Source organism: Drosophila busckii, chromosome 2L, assembly GCF_011750605.1.
Source record: "Drosophila busckii strain San Diego stock center, stock number 13000-0081.31 chromosome 2L, ASM1175060v1, whole genome shotgun sequence".
Taxonomy (NCBI): domain Eukaryota; kingdom Metazoa; phylum Arthropoda; class Insecta; order Diptera; family Drosophilidae; genus Drosophila; species Drosophila busckii.
Genome location: NC_046604.1, coordinates 12,659,303 through 12,679,860, shown reverse-complemented (window position 1 = coordinate 12,679,860; position 20,558 = coordinate 12,659,303). Strand labels below are relative to the sequence as shown.

The 20,558-nt window shown below is 40.6% G+C and overlaps 5 protein-coding genes across 10 annotated transcripts in view; 2 read left to right on the top strand and 3 right to left on the bottom strand.

Annotated features, from left to right (window-relative positions):
* The first annotated feature begins 576 nt into the window (after positions 1 to 576).
* On the top strand, positions 577 to 3,261 carry LOC108599857 (low-density lipoprotein receptor-related protein 11). Its single transcript, XM_017986999.1, has 6 exons — positions 577 to 895; positions 950 to 1,414; positions 1,474 to 1,595; positions 1,653 to 1,950; positions 2,197 to 2,624; positions 2,679 to 3,261. Exons 1-6 carry the CDS (start codon positions 772 to 774, stop codon positions 3,042 to 3,044), a joined length of 1,803 nt encoding a protein of 600 aa, XP_017842488.1. The 5' UTR covers positions 577 to 771; the 3' UTR covers positions 3,045 to 3,261.
* A 447-nt stretch (positions 3,262 to 3,708) lies between these two features.
* LOC108597009 (ubiquitin-conjugating enzyme E2-24 kDa) lies at positions 3,709 to 6,299 on the bottom strand. Its single transcript, XM_017983291.2, has 4 exons — positions 6,046 to 6,299; positions 4,786 to 5,431; positions 4,643 to 4,727; positions 3,709 to 4,565 (listed from the first exon to the last, which is right to left on the bottom strand). The coding sequence occupies exons 2-4, from the start codon at positions 5,387 to 5,389 to the stop codon at positions 4,553 to 4,555; spliced, it is 702 nt and encodes a 233-aa protein (XP_017838780.1). The 5' UTR covers positions 5,390 to 5,431; positions 6,046 to 6,299; the 3' UTR covers positions 3,709 to 4,552.
* A 139-nt stretch (positions 6,300 to 6,438) lies between these two features.
* Positions 6,439 to 8,146, bottom strand: LOC108601111 (ribosome biogenesis protein WDR12 homolog). The gene is made up of 4 exons (XM_017989031.1): positions 7,883 to 8,146; positions 7,167 to 7,830; positions 6,861 to 7,107; positions 6,439 to 6,800 (listed from the first exon to the last, which is right to left on the bottom strand). Exons 1-4 carry the CDS (start codon positions 7,939 to 7,941, stop codon positions 6,511 to 6,513), a joined length of 1,260 nt encoding a protein of 419 aa, XP_017844520.1. The 5' UTR covers positions 7,942 to 8,146; the 3' UTR covers positions 6,439 to 6,510.
* Positions 8,147 to 8,869: 723 nt separating this feature from the next.
* On the top strand, positions 8,870 to 9,310 carry LOC108605258. The gene is made up of 2 exons (XM_017994885.1): positions 8,870 to 8,882; positions 8,945 to 9,310. The coding sequence occupies exon 2, from the start codon at positions 8,953 to 8,955 to the stop codon at positions 9,253 to 9,255; it is 303 nt and encodes a 100-aa protein (XP_017850374.1). The 5' UTR covers positions 8,870 to 8,882; positions 8,945 to 8,952; the 3' UTR covers positions 9,256 to 9,310.
* A 1,306-nt stretch (positions 9,311 to 10,616) lies between these two features.
* Positions 10,617 to 20,558, bottom strand: part of LOC108608422 (mucin-5AC) — a 28,609-nt gene continuing 18,667 nt past the window's right edge. For 3 of the 6 annotated variants that reach the window (XM_017999790.2, XM_017999788.2, XM_017999789.2), the window contains 5 exons: positions 13,622 to 13,744; positions 13,412 to 13,525; positions 13,249 to 13,332; positions 12,714 to 12,815; positions 10,617 to 12,638 (listed from right to left, as the gene is read on the bottom strand). In XM_017999790.2, coding sequence (XP_017855279.1) covers positions 11,026 to 12,638; positions 12,714 to 12,815; positions 13,249 to 13,332; positions 13,412 to 13,525; positions 13,622 to 13,744 — 2,036 coding nt within the window. In that variant the 3' untranslated portion in view covers positions 10,617 to 11,025. The remainder of the gene's footprint in view (positions 12,639 to 12,713; positions 12,816 to 13,248; positions 13,333 to 13,411; positions 13,526 to 13,621; positions 13,745 to 20,558) is intronic. The other 3 variants (XM_017999785.2, XM_017999786.2, XM_017999787.2) reach the window with 1 other exon arrangement.

The window sequence follows — 20,558 nt, the reverse complement described above, 5'->3', positions numbered from 1 at the left end:
AGTGCTAAATTATTAAAGCCTGTGAAAAGAGCCACAGCAAAGGATGGAGAAAAAGTGCTAAAGCTTTCATTGATTTTTATGCGCCTGCAGTTAAAATCGGTTTAAGCCAAAGCAGTTAGATAGTTGCTGTAATTGTTCTTGTGCTAAATTGGCATGTGCAAGGTCTGCAAGGTTAGGGTTGAAAGTCCAGAAAACATAAGGCTAACATATGTTTGCTGTAAAAGCACAGAAAGAGAGAGAGAGAGACAAAGTTTTGGAGAGAGTGCAGCTTTGTTGGAAAGTGAGAAGCTTGCAGCGCAAATATTAAACACTTTTATATAAAAATATATAAAAAATATGTTTTAAAAATAAAATACATATAAGTTTGTTAAACAGCTGAAATTACATTAATTAAATTAAATATTAAGCAACTGAAAGCTCTTGGCTTGCAGCTGTTGGGGAGCTTTAAAGCTCTGGCACTTAAGGGTTGCTAAATTGTTGGTAAATTTTCTCTGCCATTTCCATTGGTTTACTTTATGTCAGCAAGTAGTTTTTCTTTTAAATAAAATATAAAAAGGCAAACAAAATTAAAAATATATAAAAAGGCTAAGGTTAAAAGTAAGCAGCGCTTGGAAGCTAAAAAAACGCAGCGCTGCGCAAACAGAAAAATAATCAATAAACGTGTAAATTTTGTAAACACGCCAAGCCTCCAAAGCAGCAACCAGCACCAACCCACCAACAGTCAGCGCCCTCCACCCCAACCAAAGGCAGTGCTAATAGTGCGGGCTGGAAATGTTAATCAATCTGATATTCGAGCTGCTGCTGCTGTTTGCTGCGGCTGCTGCAGCGCAGCCTGAGCTGACGCCGCCGCTGCCACATCAGCTGACCAAGCGCATGGATCTGGAGTCCTGCATAGGTGAGTGCGCTACTTAGCGTTTTAATGCGACTAAGACTTAGGCTTTACTTTAAGGTCACTTTGACATACATAAGAATACAATAATACGCACCGGCGAGTCGCAGGCGATTGGTGGCAAGTATCTGCAAGGTCTGGAGCTGGATACGCTGGAGGAGTGCGAGCGTCTCTGCTGCGAAACGGACTCGTGCGATGTTTACATCTTTGAGCGCAAAACGGGCGGCTATTGTTATTTGTTTGAATGCGGTCCACCCGAGAATTTCCACTGCAAGTTTACGCGGCATGCAAACTATACGAGCGCAGTGCTGACGTCACAGCTGCGGCATAATGCTGAAGTGGCAAGCACGCCGCGTCCACAGCTGCCGCACATACCCAGCAACAATATATCGCAGCAGGAGTGGGAGCTGAGCAATCTCAAAACGAAGCAGGAGAAGCCAGCAGCAGCAGCAGCAGTAGCTGCAGCTTTGCCTACGCAGGCAGCAGCAGTAGGCGTGGCAGTTGTGGCAGCAGCAGCGCAAAACGGTAAGCGTTACTTCGTTTAGAAGTTATGCAAATGAATTTTAATTTTAATTTGCTTGCAGCTGTGCCCAGCGCGCATTGTGGACGCTTTCAGTTCAGTTGTCATTCCGGTGAATGCATTGCTGTCTACAATGCTTGCGATGGGATTCCACAGTGTGAGGATGGTAGCGATGAGGGACCGGAAGTAAGTACAACACACACACACACATACACATGTATTAACTGCTGACCAACTTTTCAGTGCAATGCCATTGCGCCAACGGCTACAAAGCTCAACAATAATAATAACAACTTGAATGCGGAGCAATATCAACAGCAGCAGCAGCAACAATTGCTGCCAGCAACACAACAGCAGCAGCAACAACAACATGTAGTGGTCTTGGGTCCACCACCGCAGCCGCCACCACCACCACCACCACAAGTAGTAAATAATCGTGAGGATGCTGCTGCTTGGCTAAATCGCAAGGCAATTGCTGAAACTCAAGCACAGCAGCAACAGCAACTGCGGCCTCAGCTGCAAGGCGATGTTGCAATTACAGGTAATTATTGATAGATGCATGAATTGATTGCTACCTTGCTTTGATTAATTGTGTAGCTTTGACTTTAAGAGAGTTCTTGGCTAATTGAAATTGAATTGAATTGCTGACGCACGCAATGTTGCCATATGTCACTCTGTGTTGCAAGCACAACTTGAGTTGCTGGGCAAATTACTTTTCATTGCTGTTGCTCTGTATTGATTTACGTGTGTGTATTGCTAATTAATTCAATTAACTTTCCCAACACAGCTGAGCAGCAAAACAGTCGCATATTTAATCACAAAGGCGGCTTGCAGCTGCAACAACAACAGCAGCAGCAGGGACAGCTGCAATTGCCAGCTTATGGCAACAACAACAACGCTGCTGCTGCTGCTGCAACGCTTTATGGCATGTCGCTGCCAGGCACAAACATCTATTTGACACCACAACAGCAGCCAGTTGCAGTTGCTAGCGTGCCACAGCAGCAGCAGCCAGCGTGGCCACAAGTTGCAGCGCCGCCAGCTGCACACGGCTATATTGCTGCTGCGCCAGCATCGCCAGTTGCTGCTGCTGCCGCTGCACCACAGCAATCAATGCTGCCCGTGCTGAATGCAGCGCCACAGCCAGGCAAGCAGCAAGCCGCAGTGGATGAGTATGACTACGATGATGAGGAAAAGTCCACTGAGGCGCCCAAGAAGGTAAGTTGCTCATGTTAGCAGCAGCAGCAGCACTAATTACTTTTGCTTACGCAGAAAACGCGCAAGCATAAGAAGTTCAAGTCGCAGGACAACAAGGATGCAAATGTGCTGGCGCTGGAGCAGACCAAACAGCAGCTGCCACAGTTGCATCCCACATTGCCGGTGCCTGTAGGTCCCGTGCACGAGCAGTACAAGATTATACACGAGAATCTGGCGCTGGAGTTTCGCGATCATGATGGTCAGGCCGAACGTCCTGGCGGCGCTGTGCTATCCTTAACGCTGGGACTGCTGGTCACAGCGGCGCTGTCCATCCTCATTGGCTGTCGCATGCGCACAGTGGGACGACGCGCGCGTAGACTGGGCGGCAAGACGCCCTATTCCCAGGAGGCCGACTTCCTGGTCAATGGCATGTATCTGTAAGGGGATTAGACAACGTTATATCCATTATAGTTGTAAAGCTTTGTCGTGGGCGGGGGCTGCAGCAGACAGTGCGGCGCAGTTGCATAGACACGCTTCGGCTGTTGCTATTCGCATGCCCCGCACTGTCTGCTGCTTGGTTTTGTTAGTCTAACTGTATTGAATGTCAAACCTATTTTATATAAACAATTATATACATACACACATTATATACATATAACAAATAAAAACTAAATATATAAACATGAAATGCAATTTTTTATTTTACATTCGTTTTTTTTTAATATTTTACTTTATTTTGTTGTTTTTTTTTTTTTCTCAAGTTTACTTGTTCATAAACTTATGTTTACTTTTAGTTTTCGCTTTTTTCTTTTTTATATTAAGACTACAAAATAGGAAGTTTTGTTGGTTTTTTTTTTCTTGTTCGTTTTAATGCATAATTTGTTTATGCGCTTGCTGGTTTTTTTTATATCATGTTTGTTGCTGGTTTCAGTTAATAATACACAATTTTTTGTACAGCATGAGAATTGGCCAAAGCACGTATTTGACGCTTACAGATATCACATTAAAAAAGAAAAAACAAAAACTAAATCAAACTGTTAATAAATAACAAATATTTTGTTGTACATAAATTTGAAATTTTGAAAATAATTGTCTTAATTGGTTTTTCGTAAAACGTTTTCTACAAGTCTTTTTTGCCAAAAAAATTATTATATATAAATTGTTTTTAATTGAACTTGAAATTATGAACTCTGTTGGCCCTGACATTTGTTGCTCCTCTTGTGTTAATTAGTATATTTACTAAAATAGGCTTTCGTTTTGCTTTGTTGTTAATTGTTTAGCTCCATTTTGACTTAACACTGTACAGATAATGTAAACTAATTGTATTTATCTTTAAGTTTCTCATCTCTTTGCATTTTTAAATATATATTTATATTTCTTATGTAATTGGTTAGTTTGATGAATGCAATCCGTAGACCGAACCGAACTGTAAGCAAATCGGGCATTAAGCATTAGTTTCAATTAATTTCGAATTATAAAAGTGCAATTGAAATTGGTCAAATCAATTAATTATAACTTATAATAATTCAGATTCATTTACAGTTCAATTTGTTAGGGCATGTTTTTGATATTAAATTAAATTTGAGAAGACGAAAAGTTCGTTACGTTTTACAGTCTGTGTATTAATTGAACAAATGGACAATTGTGTATATGTTTGTGTATGCGTGAGTCTAGCACTATGACAGTTACAGTTACAGTTAAGAATTACAGTTACAAATACAGAGTAAAGTATTTATATTTCTATATATTATGTATAAAGTATATGGTATGGTTCTTTAACTATTTTCGGCTGCGGCTGCTTGCTTTGTTTAATCTTTTTGTTGTTGCTGTTGTTGTTGTTGTTTTTGTTTGCTGTTTAATTTAATAGTTAGGCGTACTTTAATAATTATATTTATAATTTGCGTTCTTTCGTTTCCTGTTTTAGCTTGTGGTACATAAAGACTTGCGCATCATGTTGCGTATCTGAAAAAAAGGAAAGAGAACGCGGTAAAGTCAAGGGTAGTTTAGATTTCGATAGCAAAACTACAAGTTCCACTCACCGCTTTGTCCAGAGACGCGCAATCCGATCGTGCTCCTCACGATTTTGCAAATATTGCGTGGCAATGCTGCCGACCAATGGATCAGCTGCAAGAATATTAAAAAGATTAAATGAAACTCTCCTTAAATTCTACTCTAAACCTACCAGGATTACAATCTGTGAGCAGGGAGCAAATCGAGAGCAACACTTTTGATATGGTCAGCGCCGGCGACCAATTGTCCTTCAATATATCCAGACAGATGACGCCCTGGCTATTGATATTACAGTGATAGATTCTTGTGCGAAACGTCACCTTGGGCGGCTTGAATGGATACTCGGGCGAGAAGTGTATGTCGAGAAAAAAGACGCCACCTTCGTACACCGAACCAGGTGGTCCCAGTATGGTCGACACCCATTCATACAGATTATCCCCTTTGGGGCCAGCACTGCAGTTGGGCGGCGGGTCCAATGTGATTTCTGCCAGTTCCTTTTGTATGCGTTTAGCCGAAGTGCCAAGCGCTTTGGATATCCTTGGTGTGGGCTTGTCCTTGCGTGGCTCCTCAACCGTTGTTGGCGTAGAGTTTGCATTGCTGCCGCTGGCGCCGCCGCCATTCGTGTTGGCGCCGCCACGACCACGGACAGGCGTGCTGGCGGCCGTGGCCTGATTGTTGGCAGTGCTGCTAGAGCTGGAACTGGATGTGGGCACATTGGCGGCAACGCTGGAGCTGGTGGTGCTGCTGCCGGCACCAGACGCCGGAGTCGAGGACATGACGCTGCTTACAGTCTTTTTTTTTTTAGTTATGTACTAGAGCTGCAACAAAAAAACACATTTTATTAATACACATTCAACATACTATGTAAGTATTCTTTGTTTAAAAAGTGAATCAAATGAACCATTGAACCAGTTCTAGGAGCGCACAACTCTAGGCTGTTGACGCAGGTCCTTGACCCGCTTAACTACTGCGTGGCAGCAACGCAAAAGCTGTAAACTGCCCAGAATAAAAACAAAAACAGTAGAGTTCACAATCTAGGCTGTGGATTAAATTTAATCAACGCCGCGCGCGGAGAGAGAGACAACAAGCGGCCATTTTGGCAAGCGGCGCTGCTGCGACGTCGCTGTTAGCGTCGACGCCGGCGTTTGGAGTTTTTGCCATTGGCCATGACAAAGCGCAAGCACAGGCCCACTCACACGCACACTTGTGAACACATTTCTTTTATTTAAAGCCCGTAAAATTGTATTAAATAAACACGCGGCCCGGATTGCAGTTAAAAAATCAATCAGCAGACATTTGCAAAATGCGCTGTCGACGACCCCCTGCTGCTGCTGTTGTTTGTTCTATTCTGTTGTCTTATTGCACAATTCGGGTTAAATACTCTGACAAATCGAGACAAAGACTTGCACTGGGTTAATTGCACCATACGCACCTTTATCAAATCAAATTTGATTACTTTAACGTTGCGAAAACACTGCAAAAAATTATTTAGCACCCGCCTTCCTGTCGCGTCTCTCTCTTTCCAACTAAATCGCACTCTTTCGGAAGCAATTGGCGTGCTCGACGCTGTATTTTGTTAAGCGTGCGTTGGTTACACGCCTTGCACTTTTAACTTTAATTATTACACTTGTCTTTTGTTGTTGGCGTGCTCTTTAATAAATTTAAACGCGTGCAAAAATTGTTGTTACTGTTCGTCGGCCGCTTTGGATGCATTCACCTTGCAATTTTAGCGAGTATCATCCGCTACAATTCAGCACGCAGTGTTGTTTCTGATTTATTGCTCACGTTTGATTAATCGTTTTGCGTGAATTTAAAAAATTGTACACTTTATTTAAACTTAGCAGCGCCTAACAGTTACTACAAACATATTTAATATAGAAAGCGTGTGTGTGGAACACTACTTGGTGTCCATGTCTTCACCCTGCGCTTTGCGTGATTTGAATACACGCACTGTATTGTCAGCGCCGCCAGATACAATGTACTTAGGATTCGTCCAGTCAATGTCAAATACTTTCTCGCCATGTCCCAGCAGATCGTAAAGTGGCGCCTTTGGGCTACGGCAATCCCATAGCTTGTTCTGGTTATCGTAGGCACCGGAGACAAAGAGAAACTCTTCCGTTGTCGACCACATGACCGTTTGCACCCAGGCATTGTGGCCCAAGTAGGTGTTGCGTACCACAGAGCCCTCTGTAAAATTGTTGGAGGTTACAAAGTTGAATAAATAGGAGATAAAGATGAATGACTTACGATTTGTGCGCGCGTCGTATAGACGAAGATTCTTGTCGGCTGAAGCGGTGACAATTAGACGATTTAAGTTTGAATAGTTGGCATCGAAAATGGATTTGTTGGTGGATATTTCTGTTTTGATGCCTTCCATATTGAGATCCCACACCTTGAGCGTGTGATCCCAGCTGCCTGTGAGCAACGTGGTACCATCCATCCATTGCACTGCTGAGATACTCTCCCTGTGTCCCTGCAGCGTCATTTTTGGAGTCTGAAAAAGTAATAAGTTAGGCATTGCATATAAATCTATATATTTTTGGTATGCCTTACTCTCACTCCGCTCTCTTTGACGCGTTTTGAGGCACCTTCTGCACTGTCGTCTAATTCGGCTGACCAGATTTTAAGCATTGTATCCCAGGAGCCTGTGGCAAAGCGTTGAGCATCAGGACTTACACCAACGCTATCGACACCACGTTCGTGACCCTTGCACACTGAGATGCACTCGACGGCGTTCGAGGCAATATTCCATTTCCAGAGCATGGCTGTCTGATCCTGCGAGCTGCTCACAAAGCGTCCAGCCTCATCGTCCAGCGATATCCAGTCTACTGCCTTAATAGGCGCCGTGTGTCCAGGAATGGTTAACTTATGCTTGCCCTTGCTGGTCCATATATTAATAGTGTTGTCGTAGCAGCCAGTCAAGATCCACTTGCCGCGCGTTTTTACCGCAGACACCCAATCGTCGTGTAGCAAACAATCCTGCGGCTCAGGCGCAGGAAATCGCTCCACATACTCAATCTCAATGGCATCCTCAAAGCTGATGGCCTTCTCGCGCAAATGATCGCACAGTCGTCCACGCAGATACTCATCAAACACCAAAAAATCAAAGTCAACATTGCCCACGTCCTTGTCTTGCAGTAAGGCGTTGAGGAAAATATTTAGCTCCGTGGTAGTCACGCTACCTTCAATAGCATAAGGCACATCCGGCACAGCATAGCTACAAAAAACATGAATTAAACACAGCAAATACAAATTGTTTCAATACATACTGTTCTTGTTTGGTTTTAAGGTGTACCTGCACCTGCCCCTCGCCATTCTCTGTTTCCATGCTATCTCGTGTGCCGCACACGTGCGTTTTACTTTTCTGTTTTTTCTTCTTTTTGGTATGCGACAACAAAGCTGCGCTGTTACTTTTCGAACAATGCACACACTTGTAGTTGTAGTAGAATTAATTGGTTGTTTAATTTATAGTTTAACAACTACTTTTTGTAGAAATGAAATTATTCTGCCGCGAAATAACAAAATACACAACAGCAACACGTATCATCCACTATAACAATGTGCGAGCGAGAGAGACAAAAAGAGCACAGCGCACGAAAGCTGGCGCTGCCAACTTGTTTCAAATGTGAGCGCCAAGTTTGAAGTTCGTTTTGAGCAGTTATTTTTTATGGGCAATAAATAGCGCTTATGTAATTTACAAAACAGCTTAAACTATGATAAATTTATTGAGTGATGAGCATAATAATTAATATTGATATGCAAAAGACAAGCCAAAGCAAAAACTACGTTGACATGCGGCTTGTGTATTTACCGTTTTTGCTTTATGGCCATTTGGCTTTGAGTAGCTTACGCAAAAATCCAAACAATATTTAATATTAACTATAACCATGTCTGGCAATTTGCCGCGTAATGGTTCAACTTTACTAATGCCTCGAACCAGATAATGCCTACTTGACTGGACTTGTCTGCTTTTATGCATTGGAAGCATGCGTGGAAGGTTAAGCGCCTCTTGACATTTCTGTTAACCTTCGCTGCAAAGAGGCGTAATAATCATTTTTACGCTTTGGCCAAAAATATATAAAAATAAACAACTTACATACATTGAATTAAATGTGTATGAATTGAAAACCAGAAATCTGCAGCGAAATGTTTGCTGCTGTTGGTCGCTTTCCAGGCCGACTTCCAGCGCGATCGCTGCTGCTGCCGTGGCTTATAAAACGCGCGTGGCGCCTGCGCAGCTGAAACATTACAACAAAGCCCACGCCACAGGTAAGACAGTGTGCAGTGAATGAATAAAGAGATTGAATTAATTTGAAACACTTTTCTGATAGTAAACAAAATGAAAACATTTGCGCTGTGCTCACTGCTCGCCGTGGTGCTCTTGGCTTGTAGCACACACTCGCTGCCACAGACACGTGAGGGCGCTGCCTACACAAATGAGGCCATCAGACAGGCACAGCAAACGCTGCTCATACCCAAGGATGCACAAATACAGAACGTGCAGGAGGGCATTGAGCTGGGCGCCTATGAGCAGATTCCCGGCAATCAGCGTATTAATCTCTTTGACATTCTCGGCGACACTGTGCCCTCCGAGGTGATAAACAATCTGCAATCGCAGGTTGATCAAATTGGACGCAATTAATCTGTAAACCCAGCCAACCAGCCAACAAAGTGTTTGTTAAGTTTGCAAAAAAAAAGTTAGCAATAAATCAAAATTTATTTAAGTTATATAGCGTTCAGTTATTGCTATTGACCCCAAGCTTAGCGAAAGTCTAAGCTCCTGATTGACCACAAAACCAGTTACCCGCATCTTTACCAATAGCGGGAGCGTCTACTCTAAGTTACGAAGAAGGCACTTTCACTCTCTCAGCCAAAAAGATCCCGCTGCGCATACAAATTAAACTTTAAACAACCTTGTTGCATAAGTCGTAGTTACTTTTTGTTTTGTTCATTACAGTTCAATCAGCTTTTGTTGTTAGTGTTGTTGCTGTTGCTGCTGCTGCTGCCTGAGGGGGTAACCTGAGTGGCTGTTTTGTGGTCTTTAATGCTGCTGTGGCAACTTGTTGTTGTTGTTGCTGCTGCTGCTGGTGATGCAACAATTGTCGCTGCTCGCTGTCGTGATATTTGTCTGTTGGCTACGTTTTGTTCATTTAATTTCTTGGTAATTGCCGCTGCATGCACTTGCATATTTAATGAGTGCCCATATGCCTTTTGTTGTTTCTATTATTGTTTTTTGTTGTTAAAGGTGCGTCAAATTGTGCAATTGCTGCTAGGACTGTTGCGTATTAAAAGCCCTAGAGTCTAGGCCTATTACAATTAATTGCCTATTCTAATTGTTAAATGTCCGACAGACTTTGAAAATAAACAAACTTACACTTAAACTTAAGCTATAATAAAAAATACATAGTTATTTTTCTTTTTATTTATATTTTTTATAATTTTTATACTCTATCAAATAATTTTAAATTAAATGTAATTAGTTTGCTTTAATATACTTAACGCATATTTTTAATATATGAATTTGTTGCTTCAAATTTACGCTAGTTACACTTAATTTATTTCTGTGCAATTGTTTCTCTTTTAGCGAAAATTGAATGGCTTACTTAATTTCGATTTAAGCAATTTAAATTATGTTTTTTTCTTTGTTATAACTAAAAATGACTGAATTTTTTGACACTATTCATTTAAATCATAATTATAGTTTAGTAGTTTATAAATTAATATTAAATTGCTTGCTAGGCTTTAAATTAAGAACTTTTCATATTCAGTCTAAACTTAAAAGCTTTTCAAATCGCAGAGTACTATATAAAAAAAAAACATCACTAGAGCTTTGCGCTCTTTTCTTGTTTTTAAGCATTAAATTAAATATTAAATAAATTTCTTTTAGCGGGCGCTGGATGTATAATGTGCGTATGGAGGCGTGGCAAAATGAAATGTTTGCTTACAATATTTATTATGAGAATAAATTACAATACAACTAAGCAATATATATTTGTTTGTGCTAGACAAAAAAATATATATGTTTTTAAAATATTATTATTATTGCATTTGGGGAGCCCAGCAGAATGTGATTTGTTATATTATTCGTTGTACTTATGTAATTGTGGCTAAAGACTTATATGCAAGTATGATTTTAATAAATTCAATAGAAGTAAATTAAATTGAAATAAATTGAATTTTCGTTTAAGCTTAGCGCTTCTTTAAATAACTTAATTACTGTGCTAATTACTTAAGTAATCGCAATTACGTTAGTGGCAATTACTTAAGTAATTGCAGCTTATTTTTTGCAACATAGTTGATGACAACGTGCTCTTTTTTAATTACTTGGCTAATTGCTGTTAATTAGGCTTGGAATTTTAAATAGTTTAGTTTCTATATACACCGCATTATTCAGTTTGCTATGGCGCTACTCTCAGTATATTCGATGCAGATAGAGACGCTCCAGGCGCTGCTGACCCGCAATCGCTCCAGCGCTGCTGCTCAAGTCAACGAAACTTTTCTCGGCGCGCGTCGTTGTCTTGCTGGCGACTCCCTCACTCTGCTCCTGGCTATCGTTAAGCTTGAGACTCTCTGCATCCTCTTTGGGATCCTTGGCAACGGATCCTTGGGCTGCCTGCCCAGCACCCGAGCCCAGCTCATCTATATCAATATCGAGCTCACGCTTGGCCTTGGGTGTGGTGGCCTCGCGGCGCTCCAAACTGCCGCTGCCCACTTCAAGCTCAGCGCTTGTTTCATTCTCCAGCTGCTGTCGCTCCAGCCTCAGCACATCGCTTACATTTTGTATGCGCGTCTCGGCGGAGTTCTCCTCCACGCTATACATCAAAGGCACTGACATCGGCGCCTGACTGCTGGCCAGCGCTTGCAGCTGCTCTGGCGCATTGGGCAGCGATTGATTCAGCTCCATGTCGCCGCTGCCGCTGCCCATGATCAAGCCCATGCCACTGCCGCTGGCATCCAGTGACGGCGAGTCTGTCACCAGCTGAGCAAGCTTATGCTCACGCTCAAAGGGACTGACAATGCTGCGTTGCTCATCCTTATTCTCCGCCTCCACAATGTCTTCTAGCTCGACAAGCGGAAAGTTGACATCGCGCAGACTGAAATCATCCTCGGGCAGCGAGGGATACGCCGGATTGGATTCAACTTGCGCTACTTCTTCCTCCTCCAAATGATGCAATGCTGTTGGCGTGCTCGAAGCTGCGGGGGCTTCACTGCTGCTGCTGGGCAAGCCCTCAGTGCTAAACTCGCTGTCCAAGGTGTTGTTGCTGCTGCTGCTTTCAAAGCTTGAACTGGCGTTGAGCTCAGTGCTGCTGCTGCTGCTGCCAGCAGGACCTTCAGTGGTTGAGATTATATGATAAATATTATCACTGCCCGCCGTATCCGGCTCCAGCTCCGACGCTACTGCTACAATCTCCAGCTTGCTCGGTAGCACACCCGTCATGCCCTCTGTAGTGTACTCCCGTTTGATATTTATTTTGCTGGGATCATTCTCTGTCAGTGGCTGCAATCCCTGGGCGGCATTGTAGATGACCAAGTTGCTATCGTGGCTGTGATTAAGCGGACGCTCTACGTAGCCCACTGAAGCAATGAGCTTTAAGCTTTCGCTGCTGCCGCTGCTGCTGCTGTTGACTGGAAGTGCTTTATGGTTGTTGTCTTGGCTAAGCGCTGAGCTTGTTGCTGCTGCTGCTGCTGGTGTTGCTGTTGCTTCAGTTGTTGCTGCTGTTGTTGTTGGCGCATCGCTTGTTGCTGTTGCTGCTGCTGTTGTTGTTGTGCTGGCTGCTGCTGCTGCTGTTGGTGTTGCTGGCGCACTTGTGGTTGCTGGCGTGCGCATTGGTATCGGCTGTTTGGGCTTGTGGTTATCATCGGTAATGCGTATCTCCGTCGGCTTGGTTATCTCCTTGATGGTTATATTCCAATTGAAACCAGCTCCAGCTGCTGCTGCTGCAGCTGCTCCCGCTGTGGTTGGCGCTGCTGTTGCTGGCACTGCGCTGCTTGTTTCGCTGCCCAACTGCGGATTATTGTCAAGAACTGTGGGTGGCAGAAAAGTGGGTGGGTGGCGTCAGTCTGTTTAGCCAATGGCTGGGATTAGTGCACGCTACTCACTTGGACAGTTATCGTATTCGGGACAACAGCGACCGGGCACGTATTTGGGCTGGCAGTCATCACGGCGGAAGCAGGTTACGGGGCTGCAAACAATCTCGCCACCTGCAACAGTTTCAAATGCAATTTAGCGCTGGCAATCATTAAAATTTCATTTATGAAATGTTTGTTTGCAATTTTAAGTTAACAAACATTATAAATAAAATATACATGAAATAAAAATATATAATTGCAAATTAAAATTACTTTTTTGTAGTGTAAATTGAGTGTTTAGTTTAAATTAAATGTAAATATGTTTTGTTGTTGCTGCTGCTAAAGTTTCAATTTAAATTTACACACATTTAACTAAACTAATGCAGCAAACTAGCTCTTGAATTAATCCATCTATACATATTCTGAATGCTAACTTAGCGCCACTTAAATGCCAAATGACTTGCAACCTAATTATTGCCAATAAAGCTTAAACTAAGTTCGAACTTCCCACTAGGCTTGATCTTAACTAGCCGCAAATAAATTGCATTTATGCTTGTGCTCTCACCTTTGCAATAGCAGACAGTGCATGGAGTATCCGGACTAACCAATTTATAACCATTCGCATACGTTTTGCCATCCTTTTCGCAATCTAAGTGGGAGCAGAGAGGGTGAGTGAGTGTTGCATTTGCATAGAGCTTGCCACAGAAGCCGCAAGCTGGCCAACTTACCGCATTTATAATCGGGACAACAGTGTCCTGTGCGCTGGATGGCGCGGCAGCTTGTCTGCTTCTCGCAATGCACCGTCGTCTCCGGCACCCAGAGACCGTCCAGCAGGCATTGGCCTATGCATAAACAAATGGGCATTGTATTTGGCTTTTTAGTTTAGAGAAGTGTGACCTGAACACACAGCACAGACAAAAAAAAGAAGAGCGGCTTACCTTGCGGCTGTTGCTGCTCCAGAGGCGCATCAATTGGGGGTGAGCTGGTGAGTTGGCTGCTGCTTGGACTCGGCGTGACCGCGACCAGCACATTTGTTGAGCTGTTGTCGCTATCAGTGCTCGCTGCAAATAAATAAATGGCAAAATGTTTGTAATGAGTATCAACAATGGCACAGCTGGCAGTCAAAGCCAGGAGCAGACACAGGTAACCAAACCAGGCATATTTGAATGAATGACATTTTGATAACATTGCTATTGTTGTTGGCAGTTCAATTGTTGCTGTTGTTGTTGTTGTTACGACAAAAAGTTAAATGAGTTTAGTTTGCGCTTAGTTCTGCCCTTTTGCTGGGCCATAGAGTAGCATTTTTATAACCAGGGCTGCATTAGCTTTAATATCTACTGTATATCAACCCGATTAAATTCACCAAAACTCAAGCTCAAACTCCAATTTATTTGCTGTTTGCTGAGCTTGAGGACATCTGAGGACATTTTCTGCCTTGTCAGTTTCGTTGTTGTCATGAAAAATGATGAAATATGCTATGCTCTGCTCGCCTGCATTAATCATACGCACTGTGTGCCCCTTTTTTGTTTTTGTTGTGCTGTGTGCAATTTGTGTGCTTAAAATTGTTTTGCTAACCACGCTGAATGTTGTCTCATTAGCCCAAAGGCTGCCCGCCTCATTGAGGAGCGGAACGGACATTGCTATGTTAGCTATTTTTAGCTACAAACAATAGCTAAATAACTAGCTAGCTGTACGCCAGTGTCTAATTCAGTTGATAAATTATTGAAGCTGCAAAGCGTAAATTAAGTTTACTTTATTTTTTAAGCCAATCAAACAAAATATGCTTTAAATTAATGACAAGGCAAAATAAATTGATTGTTGCATAAATATGAAACTGCTAGGCAAGTTTAATTTGCAGTTGTGTCAACTATATATAGCGTATATATTCTATATGTCAGTTAGTTAGTTATTTTTGTCTGTCTGTCTGTTCGCTTAGTTTATTGTCTGTTGTTTATGTCACATGAAATGCGAAACGTTGCAATTAGTTAGCAGTGCTTCCCGTTTTCATTGTACGACTGAACCTCAGCGCTAATTCACATTGTAAAACACACAGAAACAAAAATAAAAAAAAAGATTTCTCTTATTGTTGTGCTGTGAGCGGCGATGCGCCGCATTTAAACGCTTAGACAGGTGAGTCTGTGTGTGTGTGTGTTCTATCTTTAGTTGCTAGCCAACACGTTTTAAATGCGAGCGAGAAATTATTATGCGCATTATGTAGAACAAACGTAGCTGTAATTTGACTCGTGCATAGCAGATTACGTATACGCCAGCGCGCCAACGCAAGATCTTATTTAAGATTTGGCTTGTTTACAAAATTGCATACGAAATTAGCAATGATTTACGTTTAAATCTTAAGCAATAAAAAAAGAAAAATATTAAACCCATTGATAAATATGTGCACATCATAAAGCTAAGCAACAAATCATAGCAGGCAACTTCGTCTCCGCCTCACTCTTTCAAGCTATTAAATGCCAAGTGGCATGTCCTGATGGGAATTGTCTGTCTGTTACGCCCAACTGACTGACTTTCTATGAACTACTAAGCCTTAAGTTGACGACGACATGGACGAGTTGCCGCAACTGGGCCTTTATTAGATTTTCTGCCAAGTGGCCTGGCCTGGGTCTGGGTCTGGGCCGCCACCCGCTGTGTCAAGCCCGTTATGTGGCACGTCTAGTGGTTGCTGCCTCTTCACTTAAGCAGTTTGCGGTTTGTTGAGCTGATGCCTAAGAATTTCTACAGCTCATAAATTGTAATTATAATTGTTATAAGCTGTGAAATCTCATATTTATAGCTTCCAACTCGACTCGACTCGACTCTCTTTTGAAAATCAGCCACGCGTAAGTTGGCAGCTGTTAAACAATACAAAATACAAAACAAATGACAACAAATGCGCATTTTTCTGCTATTGTTGTGTTTTTGTCAAACGCCGCAAGCTACAATAAAAAAATATGATAAATGAGCCGCAATTTTTGAGCTATAGTCTGAAAGGTGTTGTCTCTGCTCTGCGACTGAAATGCAAAGTCATGCGGGCCAACAACTAAAAACAAATTCAAAGTCAACAAATTATATGCTCAAGCGGCAGCTAATGGGCGTGTAGCTTTCAACAAGTTGCGCCTCACATTCAAATACGAATAGAATATATATATTTGTGGCTAGGGCTTATAATTTAAGTAACAATTATAGAGTTTAGTTTTAGTAGCTGCGCTTGCTAGTGGGCGGCACTTGAGCTTACTCTATAATAAACTATAGTTTAACTTAGACATTTTGATTTAGTTCTAAAGCCAAGCAGCTTAAAAATATTTATTTTAATTTTATAAATGCATTATAAATTTTTATAAATTTGTATTATATTTTTAGCTGTTGTATTAAGCATTTATCTAATTTATATTTATTATTGTTATAATTATCAACTGCATTTGCTATTTATAAAATATAATTATATAAATTGCTAAAATTATTGAGCTGTCAGCAGCAGCAGCATCTGCCTCTCTTTCTGTCTATCGCTCAGCTTTCAGCTAACTGTTAAATTGGCTAGCTAACGTGTCTAATGACAGACAGACAGACAGACTATTCGAATGATTCGACGCCACTTGCCACAAAGCGCTGCGCTATTGTTGCCGCATTGCAAATTGCGGCATTATTAATTTAAATAGCATGTCGCACTAACTGAACACACAGCTAAATATACACTCTGTACACACACACACACGCGCGTACCTATATGGATATAGTGCATATATATAGCATATAGCATTGCAATTAGAACAGCTGCTGACAGTTGGACAGGCAGTCGCTGATAATTTGATAACTCTGCTGACTGCGTTGAAATTGTCGCAGAGCCGCTTGCGTGTCTCAATTGTCAGTTGTCTAATAATACACTTAATTCCAATTTGTGTATATTTTATATTATTAAAAATATGTATTTGCTCAATTAAATTATTGAAAGCATTATAACTGACTAACTCTATTATAAAGTTAAAAATTATTGCGTTTAATTGTTACAATTTTATATAATATTTTAAATAAATAAAAAAGCCCAGCAGCTATGCTATAGCTACTAATTAAGTAACTAAATAAATTGCGCATACGCCTAGTGCAAATTATAAACTTAAAAATTATTATGTTAAAGTTACAATAAAAATGTAATTGTTAAATTAAGCATATATTTTAAATAAATAAAATAGTCAAGCAGCTTGCTACAGTTACTGCATAAATTGCGCATACGCCTAGTGCAAACATTTATACACTCTTGAAAATTGCATAAGATAAGCAAACTGCAGTAAGTTCAAAAATTATTAACGCTGCGACTTAAAAGACAAACTAAAGCTATTGACTTAGTAGTTTTTTTTTGGCAACTTGCTTGTTGACTTTATACAATTTGCACTGTTGCTGGCAATTGTCTTTTAGCAGTTGTTGTTGTAAAAAAGCGACTAAACTGTAACAGAGAGCTCAACATAAGTAAAACAGATGCCTGGCTGGTTGAACGTGACCACAATATAATTACCCGCAGCCACTTGTTGGCTCAGTTCGAATGTCGCATTGAGTCGAGTCAAGACTTGAGTTGTTGTTGTTGGTTGGAAGCTAATTTACATGCCCGGCTACTTGGCTGTGGGCTGGAGCTAAGCTCAAAGTTACACAAAAAAATACAAAGCACAAGTGTTGAAAGTAAAAGTTTTTCAACACTTTTCATTTTAGAAGCCGGCACACACACACACTGGTGTGTATATATATATTACAAGTTGCTCTTGCTGTTTCTTTCGTCTGTTTGCTTATCGCATTAAGTTTACATACGTTAAACAAATTATGGCCAACGTCAACTGTCAAATGAAAGTAAAAATTTTGTTCAACATTTTGTGTGGCTGCGCTTTTTGTTTGTTTGTTGCTTTGGTTAACGTAATACTGTTATAACATTAATCATATTACATACAACTATTTTTTCAACTTAATTATTTTGATAAGCTTGTAATGTTTTTTGGTTATGACATTCATTTTAGTTTTTTATTGCTGAGAGTGCGAGCAAATTAAGTTTTTTATTTTATGAATTTCTTAGCCAATTTAGCACTTTAATGCGCACATGTTAAAGGATTGCGGCCGCACGTAGCAACAAAATGTGCAGAGCTAAGCTCTGGCCATGCGAACTTCTCACTCGTGCCCATGCTTTAGCCTTTAGCCAGAGCCAAAGCAGTTACCGTAGCTTGTCTAAACTACCTATCATAATACGTGCTCCATATGCGCCAATAAGCATAATAATGCGAAGGCCAAAACCAACAAACCGCACACACACACACACGGACAGAAAGTGAGTGGGGCAAGCAGTTGAAGTGCAAAGTTGGCAGGCAGGTTAAATGTGTTGCCGTTGCAAAGAGAACAACAGAAATCTGAAAACTTACAAGCGACACTTTGCCCAAAAACTTGCCAGAGAGAAAGAGTGAGAGAAATTGGGTGTGTTACGAGAAAATGAGCCCCCCAGGAATTTGTCACTGCAAAAAAAAAAAAATGAAGAGAGAAGAAAAATTATGAACTTCGATGAGACGTGCAGCAGAGCTCGAGGCTCTGGACTGTGCAGTCTGCGGTCAGCAAGCTGCTTAAAGCGGCTTTAACTTCTCAAAGCCACGCCCCAGTGCCACGCCTTGCCACACACAGCAAACTGGGCTGCCCATCTCTGCTTACTAACTAGTAATTCTAGTCTCTCTGCTGTGCTTCTCTCTGTTTGCTTTTGGCAATGCCAATTGGACAAACTGTTGCTGTTTTCATTGCTACAGAGCCCAGGACTAAAGCTTTGGCCATGTGATACTTTGTGTTGTCTAATAAGGTAAAGCAAACAGTTTGCAACAAACTTTTCATTTGTATTTTTAGGTTTTAGCCTAATGAAGTGCTGGCTATAGCAGCAGTTTTGGCTTAAAAGAGCTGCAAACTTTAAGCTAGAAATACGGAAATTATTTTGGCAATACTTTGGTGTTAATTTTGACAGCAATAACAAAAATGTGAGTAACAGCTTAATTTAAATTTTAGGAAAGTTACTTAGCATATTTCAAGTATTTTTCAGTGTAGTTAAATTATTAAAATACTTTAGAAATTTTATTAGAATATCTAGAGCAACTTTTGTGTGGCTATTAAAAAATAAATCGCAGAATTTATTAAGTTAGTTTTAATCTTGGCATTTAATATCTATTTTAAGTAATTAACTCTAATTTAATTGCTTTTATTTTCTACATTTTCAATATAGTTTGCCCTAACTTTGCCGCTTTAATTTCAAACCTTCCATGCCATTTGTTTACCTTTAATAATTTTAAACTACAAAAATTTTGTATATTTTTTTTAAAGAAATGCTAGACACGCTTCTCATTTCTATCAACATTACGAATATAATTTATTTTTCTTTGCCAAAACTTTGCAATCAAACGTGACTAGCGTCGCTTTTAAATCCCAACGAGGGAAGCAAAGAAAAAACAAAAACTTTAAATTAGAGAACAAGCGATAGAGCAGAAAAAATTGCAGCGTGTAAAATATTTTGACAGCTGGCTAAGAAGCGTTTGTTGTTTGTTTTAAGCCATGCTTAAAGTGTGAGAAAATACTATAAATATATATATAGTAGAGGATAAAAGCATTGAGCTGTGGCAACAACAAACTAAGCTCAAGTGGATTAAACTTTCGTGATTTGGTGGGCGAAAAGTTTTTGGCATAAAATCAGCGGACAGGTTAATAAAATGGCAAATTGAATGCGCTGTTACCAGCTTGATAAGAATAAGAAGAAGAGTGCGAGAGTGAGAGCGAGATAGCTGATAATGATAATAATGACCAAACTCACACCCAACTGAACAAGCGACAAGCGTTTTTTATGGCTGCAAAGTGGCGTTAAATTAAAAGGTTGACCCACAGTCCCCAAGGTGGAGGAGGGTGGGAGGGTTGACCCGCATTCGCGTGATTTTTACGCCGTTTTGATTCTTACTCTCTCTGTGTGTTTCTCTCTCCACAAACAACTCCATTAAACAATTCAATTAAGCACTGGACATTTGTGTTGAGGACTTTAAAATGTCAACCCTGTGACTCCATGTGAATTAAAACATTTTATGCAAATTCTTGTGTTTTATTTTTTTTAATGCCTGCCGCTGCTGCTGTTTGTGTAATGCTTAAAGTATTTACTTTTATTTTATGTAGCAGGAGAACAGCGCAATTAACATTGCCCAGGCTCGGACAACGAAACTAAAAGCAACAGTGTAGAAAAATTTTGCTGTTAAAATAAGGCGCAGGCGGAAATTAAAATATTTCCGGTTTGCTGAAGCAAATTTCGGATTTTTTTTTTGTTCAGTGGGGGTTGCTCATAGTGCCATGACAGACTTAGTAGCCATAGCAAGTGGCGTCTCACTTGATTAAAATGCTAATTGAGGCAACAGCCAGCTGGCTGGCTGACTGAGAATTTTTGGATGCTGCAGCTGCCGCCGCCGCTTGCAGAACTTTTGGCTTAGTCAAAGTTACAAATGGCAACAACTTTGTGTGACAAAAATTTGTTTATATAGTAGAGAAAGCAGAAAGTAATTCTTGATTTTGTATACTTGCAATAAAAGCTGTAGACAGCCAGCCAGACTGCCTTAACAAATGGGCTACAAATTATTCAGAGAATTTTCTATGATTAAAATTATACTGTGATAAATAATAAAATATAAATATATATTTTTGTATTAAATTGTTGTTTGGTGAGAGCGATATAAATATAAAATAAGTAATCATTATTTATGCTCCCTTTTTATTTTATTTAATGCATTTTATAATTTTATTACAAGCAATTTCATCATTAAAAACGTCACTTTCACTACTTGCCGCTTTAACTTCTTGAGCTCCTTTCTCGACGTTTAGTTTTAATGCCAATTTAAGCGG